At 45.6% G+C, this 15,596-nt stretch overlaps 1 protein-coding gene across 7 annotated transcripts in view; it reads right to left on the bottom strand.

Annotated features, from left to right (window-relative positions):
* Positions 1 to 15,596, bottom strand: part of ADGRF5 (adhesion G protein-coupled receptor F5) — a 99,411-nt gene that overhangs the window by 33,009 nt on the left and 50,806 nt on the right. For 5 of the 7 annotated variants that reach the window (XM_015071163.3, XM_027057608.2, XM_053222710.1 and 2 more), the window contains exons 3-7: positions 14,369 to 14,423; positions 3,720 to 3,893; positions 1,561 to 1,737; positions 1,303 to 1,412; positions 3 to 61 (exon numbers count right to left, since the gene is read on the bottom strand). In XM_015071163.3, coding sequence (XP_014926649.3) covers positions 3 to 61; positions 1,303 to 1,412; positions 1,561 to 1,737; positions 3,720 to 3,893; positions 14,369 to 14,423 — 575 coding nt within the window. The remainder of the gene's footprint in view (positions 1 to 2; positions 62 to 1,302; positions 1,413 to 1,560; positions 1,738 to 3,719; positions 3,894 to 14,368; positions 14,424 to 15,596) is intronic. The other 2 variants (XM_015071164.3, XM_015071168.3) reach the window with 1 other exon arrangement.

Raw genomic sequence — 15,596 nt, 5'->3', positions numbered from 1 at the left:
ACCTGAACCCTGTCACAGTCACCAATTTGAAGCCTGGTAAAATACTGTAACCTTTCCAGAACTGGAAAACAAAGAAAGACAAGTGTCATGTATCAAGGTCCAGTGAGAGATAAGTCAAAAGGTTGAAAGCAGAGTAAAAAGCACATATTTTTTTCTTATTATCCCAGGTAAAACTTTCTCCTGTATATTTTGTTAAGGCTAACACTGACAGAACTTTGAAGAAGTAATTCCTCTTGACCTATGTCAGCCTGGGTTCTCCAAGAAGCAAACAAACACCAGATTTAACGTGCCAAAAATTTTGCTCAGGGAAATGCCTGGCAGAGAAAATGGGGAGGTTTCTCTGAACACCCATCCCAGGGAATTCATTTTGATTCAAGTCACATTTACGAGTAGATGCAACATGCAAAGCACTGTGGGTGCAGAGCACCGTGCCAGGAAGCTGAGTTGGTAGGATCCAAAGATGAATATGCAACTCTCTCTTCCCTCAAAAGCATATAATTGAGGGCGCAGTGTGTGCGGAAGGTTCTCACGCTGTGTAGTGCTATCACATGCCAGATATGCACATCGGCTGTCCCAGAGCCCTTTGGCGCTTCAGCATGGCACCCACAGAAAACGAAACCTCATTCATGTGGTTTCCAAGGGTAAGCTGAGGCTGCTCCTGGACTGAGGCAGGGGCTTGGCTGCCCAGAGAGTTAAGGGAAGTCATTATCTCAGCCCCCCTGTAATAATTTGTACCACACCAACTGGGACGCTCTATCGCAAATGAGTTCGCTCAACCAAAGCCTTTAGGTTCAGATGAATTAATCCAGTGTAAATCACTTAGAGTAGTGTCTGGCACTCAGTTAATACTACGGGAATATTCTCTATTTTTATATGAGTAAATTGAAATCTGTCTTAAGTGAGAATGCCTCATGACCTTTAATGTGGAATGATTTGAAATCACGGTGCCAGCCTTGGGCTGATCTACCCAAAAGACGTTAGGGCTTCATCCGTGAAGTGTGGGAAGACAAATAGAAATGCGCTTCTAGACCTGAATTGGATTCAGTGGGTTGATGACACCAAGTCTTCTCTGAATCAATTCTACCCTGGGTGGAAGTTCCACCTATAGGTCGAGATGACGTAAAATCATCCCCTGCACACTGTTGGGTTTGAACACTCCGTAATTCATCATCCCAGATATCTAGAAATATTTTTGATGCCCATATTCATAAACTCTGACAGAATTTATCCTTGGTGAATGCAACAGATTCAGTCCAGCCCAAAGAACTTGTTGGCTAAGACGTTCTTGGGGTCAAAACCTACCGCTGTTTCCAAGTCAGTCTTGTAGGACCTATAGAGAGCAGAGGAACAGTTCTTGAGGTCTTGTTGAAAGCCTACATTGAGTCGGACTGACATTCTCAGGGTAACATCTGCTGAAAGAATCACAGGGCAGTATTTCAAAATCTCATGTTAGCGTTTGAATACACACAGGACCGAGAAACATTTGCTTGAGTTGATATCGGTCACTCAACAAACAAACAAACAAACAAACAAACAAACACTTAATCAACAGTTACTTACCTCCCTGGAGCTGGCAAAAAGGTCCCTTGGGAGGTAGTCCTTTAAGGCAACTGCAACGATGCCCTGCAGGGAAGCCATCATGCTCTTGACAAGTGAGATTGTGGAGACACCTTTCTTGAGGCCACCTATAGCCTGTCTCACACGAGCACCAGATTTCATTTCCGGTAGGTCTGCAGACTATCAACAACCAGAACAGTGAGGAGAGAGAAGGTGCTCGCCACCTTTACATGTATAGACTGTAAGTATTTATACTCTGTAGAAAATTCTAACTTGACTCCACATTGCCCTTTGGGAAGTTCGACAGTACTATGTTGAGATTCGTGTGATTCCCGTACACATCACCACGCTATTAGGTATGGCTGTCTGAAGGATGACTGCTCCGACTGTTACAGCGGATGCCTACAATAATAATGTGATAGACAGATTTCTGGGCACAAAGTGTATGGTAGCCAGCTTCCAAGGCAGCCCCTGACCACCTCTGTTTCTGGATATTAACACTGTTTTGTCACTCACTCTCATGTTGCCCTAGACTTAGTCTGTGTGACCAACAGAATATGGCAGAAGTGATGATATATCACTCGTGAGATTAGGATATGAGATGCTGTGGCTTCCTTCGGTGATGTCTGTCTCTCACCGCTTGCTCCGGGGGGGAAGCCAGCTGCCATTGCATGAGGACGTGTCATGGAGAGGCCAACATGGTGAGAAGCAAGTCTCCGGTCAACAGCTAGTGAGGAGCTGAGTCCTGCCAACAACCATGTGAGTGGGCTTCAGAGGATTTTCTAGCTGCAGTGGAGCCTTCACAGAACTGCTGCCCGAAGCTTGACTGCGCCCTTATAAGAGACCCTGAGCCAGGGTCACCCAGCTAAGCTCCTTCTGAATTCTTAGCCCTCAGAAGCTGTACGGTACGATAAATGTGTGTTGTTTTAGGATGCTAAGTTTTGGGGTAATTTGTTAAACAGCAAATACAGAGTACAAATAAAATTGTGCCTGTTACATTTCTAGTCACACGTAAACAAACCAAATACTTTCTAATCCCCCTGGGGACACTGGAAAATGCTCTGAAAACAGAGGGCTTTGAATTTATTTCTAAAACTCGATCAAAGTCATGTCATGGGGAGCTGTCTATTCTAAGAGTGACTACCCAAAGGAAAGTCATCAGATCACTGCTCCTGAAATAGGAGAGGCACCCAAGCTCTAGTGAATCTGTGGACACTGATGCAGTCCTTTACTACAGCATAGGTGGGAAGGGCATCCAGAGGGAGCTAGGAAGCAGCCATTTCGGGTTCAGCTAGCATATATTAAGAATAAAAAATTGGATTGGGGTGCTTGGTGGCTCAGTTGGTGACCTGGGTGGCTCCACCGAGTGTGGAGCCTGCTTAAGACTCTCTCTCTCCCTCTCTGCCTCTCTCCCCCATTCACATGCTCTTTCTCTCTCTCTCAAAATCAAAGGAATAAACATTGGAATGCATAGACTGATGCTGATGAACTATTTGAAATATAATTCAAAAAATTCTTGAAAGACAAGAATTTTATTCTTGCCTCCATTTTAGAATCATGAAACCCCAAATCTGTTAGTGTTTGCAAGGCAATACCTTTGTTTGGGACAAGGGGGACTCCCATATCATAGCTTCCCAGGTGATGGTGCCTGAGAAATAGGACAGCTCGCATAACCTCAAAAAGGAGGCAGCGACCAGAAAATCCCGTCGCACGGCCTTAGAGTTTCTGTATTATGTCTTGCTTCCAAATCCAGGTGTGTACCTGGTTCCCATTTCCTGACCTATGCTCCCAAAATGAAGGGAACTTGCTCCTTATTAATACCTGAACCAGCCCTTGCCATACCCACTGACTACCCAGACGGATGGGACCAAGTAGCCTGTTGTGAAGGACCTGGAAGTATCTTGGGACCATTTTGTGACAACCAATACACAAACCACCAAGCAAACATTTGGCTCCCATTTGAGATAAGGAACTGGCTTATGGAGTCTGCCAAGAGGGGCTGCATTCTGGAAGGCCGTGAAGTCATAAAATCACACATCAGGCCTTTTTGAGTCACGTCACTTGCCTACGAATTGCAATTTGCTGTGACAGTAAGGAGCTCGGACAGCTTCTCTCCTGATATTCCCAACCCTCCATTCTATAGCAACGGGCCTTTGACTCACCTGTGGTCACCTCAATGCTTAAAATGGTGGTGGTGGCTTGGTCAGTGCTGTTCCCTTGAATTGGGAAACTGAGGCTGTTCAAGTAAGTTTTGATAGGCTCCAGGAAGGAGGCGCTTTCAAAACTGATCTCAACATCAACAGTGTACTCTTCAGCCGCAACTCTGCTTGAGGCAACTGAAAGGAAAGCATAGGAACCTGTGAGAATTCACCACGGGGCGGGGGGGGGGGTGGGGGGTGGGGGGGGTGGGGGCGGGGGGTTGGAGGGCAGAGAGGGAGCATGGCGGACAGTTCCACATTTAAAGGCAATAACAGGACTATGTGGATGCTGGCACATCAGCCTTGCCCCCTTCATGGTGCTCCCTGTCTATGACTTTACCATTTAAAGAAGGAAGGCAACTGATTTTTCTGGTCTAAGTGTAGTGGCCTCTGGCCATTTGAGAGATTCACAGGCTAAGCTCAGGACCTGTCTAGAACAGAAGCAGGGAGATCTAGCAGGGGGCCTTGGCAACATCCAGACAATAAAGCCACGGTCCTGACTCAGAGAAATGAGTCAGGGTGTTTCCAACACCATTCAACTGACATGTGTATATTTTGAGATCTGAACTATGCATAGCTTGAAGGCCTCCAGGAAGAGTCATCCTGTTAATTCCCTTTGCCCTTAGCCTACACACATAGCATGGGCTCTTAGTTCTCGCTGTGTACCTCTGGTGTCCTGAACATGATGGGTACTCAACAAAAGTAAAATTTGCCCAGGAGAACGTAAAATCAGAGATATCTCCAGCTCTTCATCGCCCTTCCAAATGGCCTCCAGGCTGTTTCTGTGTCTGGCATCCTAGATGCATTTGGTCCAACACATACCCACCCACCAGCAAGCCAGACAATATATAAACTGGAATGTCCTTTCATAATTTCCTGTATTACAGCATGTCTGGTTCACTAGTTGTAAGCTTCTCAAGGGCAGGAACTGTTTCTTTCACTTCGCATGGCTTGACTCCATCTGGCATGGAGCTCACCCCATAATAAACATGTGCCCAATTAGCTCTTATTAAAATTGTGACCCTCTAAGAGAGCCACACATTCACCTCCCCATCACTGCCCGAATCTTTGGCTCATTCTTGGCTGAAATACATAAGAGGAGCAGAAGCCAAGGGCAAGTTTCATAGCTAATGATGAACCTTCAAAGATTAGGAGAAATTTTTACACAGATGCGTTGAGAAGACAAATTGTGGCTTATTTGATCTTGTCAGTCAAAGAAGGAAAAGGTTAGAGAATACTTGCAAAAGTATTACTTGAAAATTTAAGTCAAATCTGATGTATATTTTGCATGATGTATATTTTGCCAAAAAAATCAATTCTATGTTTTCTAAAAGGGCAAAAATTTTTCCCATAATATTGCCAGATTTGTTTAAAACTTTCCAAGGAATATTGATGTGAAGGACTAAAAATGAGTTAAGTTCATTGTGGGAAACTCCAGTAAATAAGTTTTTATTACAGAAAGCTGTAATATTTGTAAACTGATAGTTATAAACTATGCCTTGGAAGGTTGATTGTAGAATCACTCACTAAATTCTACTCCTAAAACCAATGCTACACTACATGTAACTAATTTGAATTTACACAAAATCTTGGAAGAAAATAGGCAAACAAACAAACAAACAAATAAGAAGAAGTTGGGTTTTACTCATCAGCCTTGTTGAGAAGTATTTCATTTTGGCATCCGTCCTGCAACTTGCTGTAATTAACTCAAACTGTGAAAAAAGTCTTTGTCTATCTCTCAAAATTAAGACTGCATCTTAAGGTATATTTCCTCCTTATAAAAATGTATTTACAAGCAGAGCAAAAAGGCTTTTAAAACCCGACGCAGAGTCACAGGCTGTCATGATACCACAGCGATGCCTAAAATTTCCTGTTTTCTGTCTGATTCTCTGATGGTTCTGTGATGAAAACAGGCTTCCCGGAAGAGTTGCTAACCTTAATCTGTGTGAGCCTAACTCTAGACACGGTGGGTTGCCCACAGGGAACATTTGAGAGGAGGGCGGCTGCATAATATTTATAAAGTCTGCCTTGGAGCATATTCTTTTTCCTGAAAAGTAATGCAATGTTTATACCCTCCAGCGCATTCCTAGCTCCAGGATTCTCTTTGTCCGTGGGCAGTCTATCTCCTCCCTTGAATGTAAACAGGATATCCTAGACGGTAGGGTTTTTTAGCGGAGTGAAGTCAATAACAATCCCACATCCCCCACTTCCTCATCTGCGTTGTTGTACCCCAGGGTCTGACCCCCACCATAGCCTCAATGCCTGCCGGCTCACCATTCCTCCCGCTCATCCCTGAGCCCACCTCTCTGTGCCCTTTCCAGACACAGTTGCAGAACAAGCGAATGCCTGGAAAGCACATGGTGATTCATCAATGGCATCATTCCCCACTGAAACCAAGGTGGTCCTTCCAGTGAGATCTTGCAGGGAACTGAGCCACAAGCTTAGAATATGAAGAGGAAAGTTCCTATGGTTTTAGCAAATTCTCGTCCATGGGATTTGTGCAACTGTAATTAAAGCACTAGCCTCTAAGTTCCTCTCCCCTCATCTGCTTTTTATGTTCTTCAACAACTTCTAAAGGAGTTTCAGAACTCCTGAGTGCCACTTCTCCCTAGAGGCTGATAAAGATGGGGACCTCTACTAGAGAAGGAAATGCCATCAGCATGGAAATAATTCTTTAAAACAAGCTCAGCAACCCAATAGTAACTCAAAAAGCTAGGGGCTTGCCCTTGGAAGTCGTCTATTCCAGTGGTCTGCACTTGACTGATGATTATGTACATCTAGGGAATTCAACACACATGAATACTTTGGAGTCTCAACCCAGGTGAGTCAAAGTAAAATCTTCATGGATTAGGTCCAGAAATGTGTGTGTGTGTGTGTGTGTGTATGTGTGTGTGTGTGTGTTTCAATTCCCACTGGTGATTCTGGATCAGGCAGGTTTAGGATTTAATGTTCTAATCCAAGTGAGGAAACCAAGAAAGTAATCCTGGAGAGCCAATATTAGCGCCTAAACTTGTTTTTTTTACATGTGTGTGTTTTGTTGTTTGTTTGTTTTGTTTTTGCTTTTGCTTTGTTTGTTGTTGTTGTTGTTGTTTTCAGACACCCCCTGCTTCTGGTCCCATGGAGACAGTCAGGTGGCCTCCAAGTGCATTTATGCACATCTTTCTTCAGTCATACCAGATGGATCAAAAGTGATCATAACAAAAGTAACAATAATAATAGCAGCTGCCATTTATTCATTGGCCAGCAGGGTCTGAGGTCATGAGGAGAGTATGCATATACCCATTTTGCAGATGATAAAACTGAGGCTTGATGGGTTAAAGCCACATAAATAGCAAATGTTAAAGCTGGGATTTGAAACCATATTTTCTTAACTCCAAAGTTCATTTTACTTTTTTTCCCTTAAATGTTTTATTTAATTTTGAGAGAGAGAGAGAGAGAGAGAGAGAACATGAGTGGGGGAGGGGCAGGGAGAGAGAGAGACAGAGGATCTGAAGCGGGCTAAGCACTGACAGCAGAGAGCCTGTTGTGGGGCTGAAACTCACAAACTGTGAGATCATGGCCTGAGCTGAAGTCAGACGATCAACCCACTGAGTCATCCAGGCGCCCCAAAGTCTATTTTTTCTTTTTAAAAAATTTTTTTATGTTTATTTATTTTTGAGAGGGAGAGAGACAGTGCAAAGAGGGGAGGGTCAGAGACAGAGGGAGACACAGAATCTGCAGCAGGCTCCAGTCTCCAAGCTGTCAGCACAGAGCCCGATGCACGGTTGAACTCATGGACCACGAGCTGAAGTCTGATAGTTAACTGACTGAGCCACCCAGGCACCCCAAGTCCATTTTCTTTTAACCACTCCTTGTCACAACTCTAATGGAAGAAGATAATGAAAGTGACCACTTTGTAAACCCTAATGTACTCTAAAAGACAAAGAAGGCATTATTATGAAATGTGTCTTTAGAACTAGTGTGCAATTCTCAAAGTCAATTTCAAAATAAAAGCATATCCAAGAGCAAAATTATTAATAATAAATGGAAGAATTATCTAAAACATTGTTCTATTTGTTTCAGCATCATAAATGTCTTAGAAATCCACACTGAGGAAAAACACACTGTGACCCCTCATTGACACTCATGGATTTTGATCTTAAGTCTAGCTAGGTTTATTCATTTGTGCCCTAGTTTTTTGACTTATCAATTCATAAGTAACTTTACTGTTGGCTGAGTGCCTACTTCCCAGGCACGACGCTAGGTGCTGGGGACCTGGCGTAAATAAGAGAGGCAAAGCTCTACCTACTTCCATGGGTCTCCTGCACCCGTGCGGGAGGTAAAAGTAGGCTGAAACTTCAGTGTCAGGCAGTTCTGGAGGGCAAGGAGATACTAAAGCAGGGTCAAAAAACAGAGTGGCAGGCAGAGTGAGGGCAGAGTGGCATTTTAACCATCTAGAATGGTTAGAAAAGACCTTTCTAAAGCCATAAACGTTGAGCAAAGATGCAAGTGAGAGGAGGAGATTGCCATGTGCATATTCGGGGCTTCTTACTCCAGGAAGAAAAAATCAGGACCAAAGCCCCGAGAGTGATTTCCATGGCCTGCCTGAGGAACAGAAGATGCCCTCGGGATCTGGGTCATTCCTGTCCCTGTATGGCCCTGGGGGAGTGAGTGTCTGATTTGATGTGCAGGTGTCATTGTGACCCACAGGTGGGTGGGACCAGAGGCACACTGTACTCACAGCCCTGAGGCAGACCCACAGTTTGGGATGGAAATGCCAACTCCTGCTTGCCTCGCCTCTCCCAAATCTGAGGACTTTGGAGCTGGGGAGAGTGATGTTCCTTGATCTGCCCCAGGCTACAAGGGGGCTCAGGAGGAACAGGGGATGGTTTTCCCACCTCTGTGTCATTGTGTGTCCTTTTAGAGCCCCTTAAGCTCTTCTCTGCTGCCTCTGGACCATCTGATTCCAGAGTTTAATGTGTTTGCTTTTTCTTGGGCTCCTGTGGCCTCCTGCCGTTTGCCTGAACTTTCCTGACTCAACCGATGCCCCAAGTGGAAGGTAGCACATTCCAGGTGTCATCAGTGTCACAGATGGAGGCCTATCGGGCAGGCCCAGAGGTACGACACCACCAGGATTTCCCTTCTCCTTTCCCATAAATCGCTGCCCGACACGCAGCACTTAAAGAGACATTTCTGGAAAGTTGGCCACAAAGTGCGACAAGTAGTTCTGGGTCTTAATCTCAGCTGTTTAAACAAACAATATTATTTTTGCCTGGCAACTCTAATGGGAATTGTGGCTTCTCAGAAGGTGGAGACTTGAGTATGCCTAAATCAATCTCCCAAGAGAAAGGAGGTTGGTGTAATCTTTCTCTTGACCAAAAAGGGACGATGCTTTGTGATCACTGAAGACTTGGCTCCCTTGTTTCTCACCCTGGAGCAGGTAAATATTAACAAACGCCTGTCTTTCTGCTTGTTTCTTACTATGTTCTAATAGGTAGCAATTTGGCTACACATCTGTCTCTGATTGCACCATTGTCAACAGATAGACCAAGGATCCTGTTCTCCATTTGGATTTTAGAAAGGTTTGTTCACGCAGGGGAAAACCACCAGAGCCCCAGGCTATGGCTCACTGGCAGGTGTGGATGGGAGAGAGGGTGAGCATCCCCGCATGTCATAGAACGCTGGGCTGTAAAGTCTGGAGAAATGAATCGTTTCTACTAGTTTGTCACATACCCAGGTCAGACCCGTAGAAAGCTCTTTTCCCACTAAGTTGAAGACGGTGCTCTGTACTCCTTACCCTGTGAAGCTGCTCTAATAACCATGGAATGGAATCTAATGGGCAGGAGCCAGAAACACATGTTGAAAATTATTAACTCTGCACTATGAGCATGGACTGTGGAGCCAGCGAGAGGGGCAGCGGAATACCTTCCAAAAAAATTTTTTTTAATGTTTTATTTATTTCTGAGACAGAGAGAGACAGAGCGTGAGCAGGGGAGGGGCAGAGAGAGAGGGAGACACAGAATCCAAAGCAGGCTCCGGGCTCCGAGCTGTCAGCACAGAGCCCGATGCGGGGCTCGAACTCACGAACCGTGAGATCGTGACCTGAGCCAAAGTTGGACACTTAACCAACTGACCCACTCAGGCGCCCCCGGAATACCTTCTTACCTGGACAGGCCATTTAGCCTCTGTGAGTCACACTTTGCCATGTGTAAAAAAGGAGTGATGTCTTCTCTGCAGAATTGCTAAGAAGTTGGTATGAGGGCCCCTAGCAAATTGTCTGGCCTATAGTAGCCCTTTTGAAACAGCAGGTAGAAAGAATAATATTAATGATAGTAAGTGTGATGATGATATTATAGGCAGATGCCCCCTGGTAGGTCAAGAAAAGCTAATGCTACTCCGATGGTCTCACCTTTGAGACTGTTACACAAACAAACGACACTAATCAGAGATTAAAAGGGGGGTGCCTGGGTGGCTCAGTCAGTTAAGCGTCTGACTCTTGATTTTGGTTCAGGTTATGATGAGATCGAGCCGTGCATCGGGCTCCATGCTGAGTGTAGTGTGGAGCCTGTTCAAGATTCTCTCTCCCTCTCTCTTTGCTCTTCTCCCCTGCTCATGCTCTTTCTCTTTCTCTCTCTCTCAAAAAAATTATTTTAATTAAAAAAAAAAAAAAAAGAAATTGGGGCACCTGGATGGCTCAGTTGGTTGAGCGTCCGACTTCGGCTCAGGTCATGATCTCACAGTTCGTGGGTTCGAGCCCCGTGTCGGGCTCTGTGCTGACAGCTCGGAGCCTAGAGCCTGCTTCGGATTCTGTGTCTCCTTCTCTCTGCCCCCACCCCCCCTGCTCACGCTTTGTCTCACTCCGTTTCTCAAAAATAAATAAATGTAGGGGCGCCTGGGTGGCGCAGTCAGTTGAGCGTCCGACTTCAGCTGGGTCACGATCTTGCGGTCCATGGGTTCGAGCCCCGTGTCGGGCTCGCTCTGGGCTGATGGCTCAGAGCCTGGAGCCTGTTTCCGATTCTGTGTCTCCCTCTCTCTCTGCCCCTCCCCCGTTCATGCTCTGTCTCTCTCTGTCCCAAAAATAAATAAAAAACGTTGAAAAAAAAAATAAATGTAAAATAAAAAGAAAAGAAATTAAAAGGAAAAAGCATTCCCAACACATGGAACAATCAACCCTAAAACCAACCCCAGACCTTGGGCTGAGAGTGCTTCATTCTTGCCATCTCACTCTGCCACCACCTCCACTTGCTCAGTGCACTAAATGCCGTGTGTTATCCTAAGAAAGACAAAAACATAACCCCCGCTCCCCGAAATACGTTCCTCATCCTAGACAATGCACAGCATTTCCTGGACCCAGATGAAGGGCGAGCACACACTGGGGCCGCCAGGTCTGCAGAAAGATTGAGATTCCCACACCAGCAGTCAACAGCCCAATTTCCTCACTAGGTAGGTACTTAAATGTGAGCCCTTCCTGCACGGGGCTAGGACACCCTGGGTCTCCTTTTCTTGAAAAGGTGTCTATTCTCAGTCATTCCTTCTGAAACCAAAGAAGAACCCACGAGGACTTTTCAGCCCAGGACCCAAGAACATTCCCCAATCGGGCTCAGAAACCTGGCAGAGAGCACTTCCACACTGACACGGAGAACACATGCGTGTTACTTCTAACCAATAAAGACACGGCCACTCGCACTCCCCTGAGAAGATTGCCCTTAAGAGTAACTTTGGAGCTTCTTGGCAAACCTCCGAGACAAGATTCCCATTCCAGCTGTGGTTCTCCCTGTGGCCTCCACATCCCTCAGACACCCAGGTCTGTGTGCTCCTACCGTATCACGTGGATCACCGCTACCCTTCACCCTATGTCAAGTCTGTCTCCACGTCTTCTTGACCCGCTCTTTGTAAGGTCTTTCACAAATGTTCCCCTTTCTCCTTCCCCATTTCACTCGAGGAACCAGGACCAGTGATGATCCATGCTGCTGAGCCTCCTCGCTGGTCTCCCGAGCACTGACTTCTTCCTCTAATTCGTTCAGCCATAACCATCTGGCTAATTTTCACTTCAGGTGGCTTCCATCGGTCCCTTCTGTGTGCCAGCCTCTCAGCCGATCTAGAATCCACTTCCTGGTTTCATCGGGACGTAACTCTGGATGCTCTGTCCTATTCTGATTTTCCCCCTGCCCCCCAGTAGCCTCTCTGCTCTAACTGGCAGATCCACCCTTCTTCTGATCCTCTGGCCTCTAAGTGTTTGTGCAGACTCCTCTTCCCCAACAGGGCTCTGAATTCGTTTTCCTAAAACACTACTTTATGCCATGGCTTCCCTTCTCCTGCCTTCAGTGGTTATACGGGAACTTCTTTGCACCAGGGATTTCAGGCTCTTTCAAATGCAATATTATTTCTATAAATAAATCTTTGTTTTTAATGAAAAAAACACACAAATAAATCCCTAGATAATACTAGTAACATTTAAATAAAATGTACATAATATTATTTAATCGTCTCAACAACTCTGAAATGTAATAACTCATATATATACTTGCATGCAATTATATGTCTGTGTTTGTATGATGTATGTAATATACATACACATACACATATATGTACCTGTGTGTGCATATCAGGGTCCAGTGAAGAGATATAACTGACCAGAGTAACTGAGGAAGAAGCCCAGAGTGCTCTGAGCATAAAAGTGAGTGCTGATCCTACTTTTAAAGATGATTCTATCTATCCCAAACCCTAAAGCTTTGATCCAGTGCCTCAAAAGGAAATGCCTGTCGACAATTCTCTTTTCTTGGAAACTTTGTTTGCCTCCTGTTGGTTTCTTTCATTGTTTTCCTCGAGAATGGTGCTCTCCATCGCAATTTATATTTCAGCTCTCTGAGGTCTAGCCCCTGAGTCTTTCCATAGCCACTCCTTACATTGGTGATTTTGTAGAAGCCCCAAGGTCAAACTGTCTTCTGCAGATGATGGGTTGAGTCCTTATCACCTTCCAAAACGACTCTAAAAGCCTAAGCGCACAGAGGATCATGTATAATAAACGGAAAATATATTTTTATGGTAATTTATTATCATCATGATTGTTTTCAATGAAAGCACATCTGGAAAATTTTGGAATGTCAAATCCTTAGACGCAGACGTGGCTTCCTTCCAAAAGGCTAACCTCTCACGATGTCACCATGGGTCACAGACAGCCAGGCCCGGAAGCGCAGGAAGACGCTACTTTTACAGCTGTATGGTCACCGACTGTCCCCGAGGAGGCTGGCAGCCTGGGCCTTACAGGAACCTGGGAGAAACCTGGAGCTGGAACTCACCCGCAAGTACTTTGGTTCTTAAAAAGAAAATCGTTCAAAGTACCGAATGGGGACATCTCCAGCTCCGCTCCTGTCACAGGGTGCCAGGGGGCTCAGGGGATGGGAGTGCCTGCACTGATGCTTTGTTTAAACGCACAGAAAGTGCCACTTGTGTGCTTCGGACTGCTTCAGGGAAGGAGGGGAGTGGGAGAGTGAGGGTGTATAAGGATATAAAACAAAGCCGAAACAGAAAAGGAAGGAAAGAAAGGCAAAGGAAGAAAAAATGAAGGTATGACCTTCCAGCGAACATTTTGAGTCCTTAATAAAATATGATCGAATTGTCATTTCAAGCACTGGGCAGAGGTCGATCTGGTTGGTGCTCTGAGAAGCTCCAACAGACACCTTTATCCTGGCCCCCGCGAAAGCCCACCCCCTTTGGTGGCTTTATGACTCCTGCAGATGACAAGGCCAAACAGACCAAACCACGGCATGTCTGGGTGTGATTCAGTCATAATCCTGAAGGTTAAGAAGTTCTACCTTCTCCAGAATTGGTACAGACACTGGGCCAGCAGCTTTGGCGGTAGGAACCCACCCTCGACTCACAAAGGGGCAGCTGCGACAGGGACATACGCTCTCTATTTGTTCACTCATTTACTGAGAAACTGGGCTCAGTGCCAGGCTACAGAGATGAGGAGGGTTCAAGGGAACTCATGTCTACTGGGGATGACAAACGGGAAGTAAAGTTATTACAAAGCATTGGGACGCATCTTGTGCTATGGGAATGTGACAAGAGCAGTGGGAACCCAGGAAAACGGCCCCTCCCTGTCTGGGGAATCAATGGAAAGCCTTCCGTGGCAGGAGCCCATGTGAATGGAGTCTCTCCGACAAACAAAGGAGGGTGGTGGGTGGGCAGCGACCATGTGAAAGGAAACAGAAGGAGAATAAGTGGGAAAATCACATGGGGTCTGCTAAGAATCCAGCAGGTGATTGGATTTGAGAAAATCCTTGGAGAGATCCAAGGCATTTGGGAGCCCATGAAAGATTTTATATGGGGAATCAGTTTGGTGTTTTTGAAAGGCAAGGAAGTGGGAGTTGAGGAGAGAGCCACTGGGGACAGACTCTTCAGGATCTCGGGAGCAGAGAGGGGGGAGGTGAGGGGCTTGTAACGTGCTGCTAAAATCCATTTAATATCATTAGGTAGAGGAGGGAATGGAGTTCCCTTGTAATTGCTTCTAGAAATTGAACCCTGATACACTCGGAGACTGCATTATAGGGATCACAGGGTTTGAAAAGTTACAGCAAATGTCATTTGATCGGGCTTACTAGAAGAGGCTGCCAAGCAAAGGCTTTACGTACCTGCTCGTTTTTGCCTTAGTGGCTCCTTCCCCGCTAGTTCATGTTCACGGAGAATCTGAAAGAACATTTTAGGAGACTGTCAGTGAGGGTTACAGACGTCTTATCTCCTTGGCTTCCTGCTCATGTGCTCTGAAACGTAGGAGCTGAGCGTAGGGCTGCGGATTCCGGGTGAGCACCTTGTACCCCGCGGATGGTGGGAACTCTATGAATGTGAGCTGGCGCTCACTTTTCATAGACCAGTCTCTGGGCCCAGGAGCGGAACCAATCACCACATCTGAGTTTCTCCGAGTCCCCGTAGTTTGAGTCGGGTCAAGAAATACAAATTATGGTGTTTTTAACTTGTGCCCTCTGCCTAAGACTTGAACCCTGAGTCATTCCGGTGATGAGTCTTAGACAAGTCTGAGACATGACCTCTCCTCAGCACTCAGCTTGTCCCCACCCCAATCTTTCTGCTGCGTTAGGGCTGTTTACATTATGCATGCTTAGAAATCATCTTCTCCTCCTTTGTTCCTTTTTCTCCTGGATGGTTCTATTGTTGCTTTCTGTGGCAGGGGCTGTGAGAGCTAGCTCTGGAGTCAGGCTGCCCGGGCACAAGGTTGTGCTGCTTACTAGTTATGTGACCTGGGGGAACTTACTTACCCTCTCTGAGCCTCAGTCTTCTTTTCTGTAAAATGGAATAATAATATTTCCGACCTCATAGAACTGTTATAAGAATTACATCAACTGCATGTGACACATAGTAAGCCCTTAATAAAGTTGAATTATACCATAGACTATAATAGTTAAGAGCAAAGACCCTACGGACATTGAGTTCAAATCCTAGCTCTGCTGTTAAGTGGCTGTGTGAACTTGGGCAAGTTATTTAACCTCTCTGTGCCTCCGTACTCATCTATAGTATAGGAATAAAAATAGTCTGCCTCGTGAGGTTGTCATAAGGATCAAATGATTACCAAATGTAAGGCACCGAGAATAGTTTGGTGACGTTGTAAGAGCTATTCTGGGACAAAGCGTCACGCTCTTCTAGAAGCACCATTGCCATGGACCCTTTCATCCACACATTGACACTCACTTCGTCTCTATAAAGCTCTTCTCCTGTCGTCATGCAGCTTTCTTTAAGAGTTGACTTTGATTGGCTTTGTTGGGATCACTGCCAATTCTGCGGCTGGTAACCACACCTTGACCTGACCTGGGTTTCCTAGTTCATCCCTGCTAGGCTGTGCTTCCCAAT

Source organism: Acinonyx jubatus, chromosome B2, assembly GCF_027475565.1.
Source record: "Acinonyx jubatus isolate Ajub_Pintada_27869175 chromosome B2, VMU_Ajub_asm_v1.0, whole genome shotgun sequence".
NCBI classification, from domain to species: Eukaryota; Metazoa; Chordata; class Mammalia; order Carnivora; family Felidae; genus Acinonyx; species Acinonyx jubatus.
Note: the sequence above shows the minus strand (reverse complement) of the source record. Positions and strands in the feature narration are given on the sequence as shown.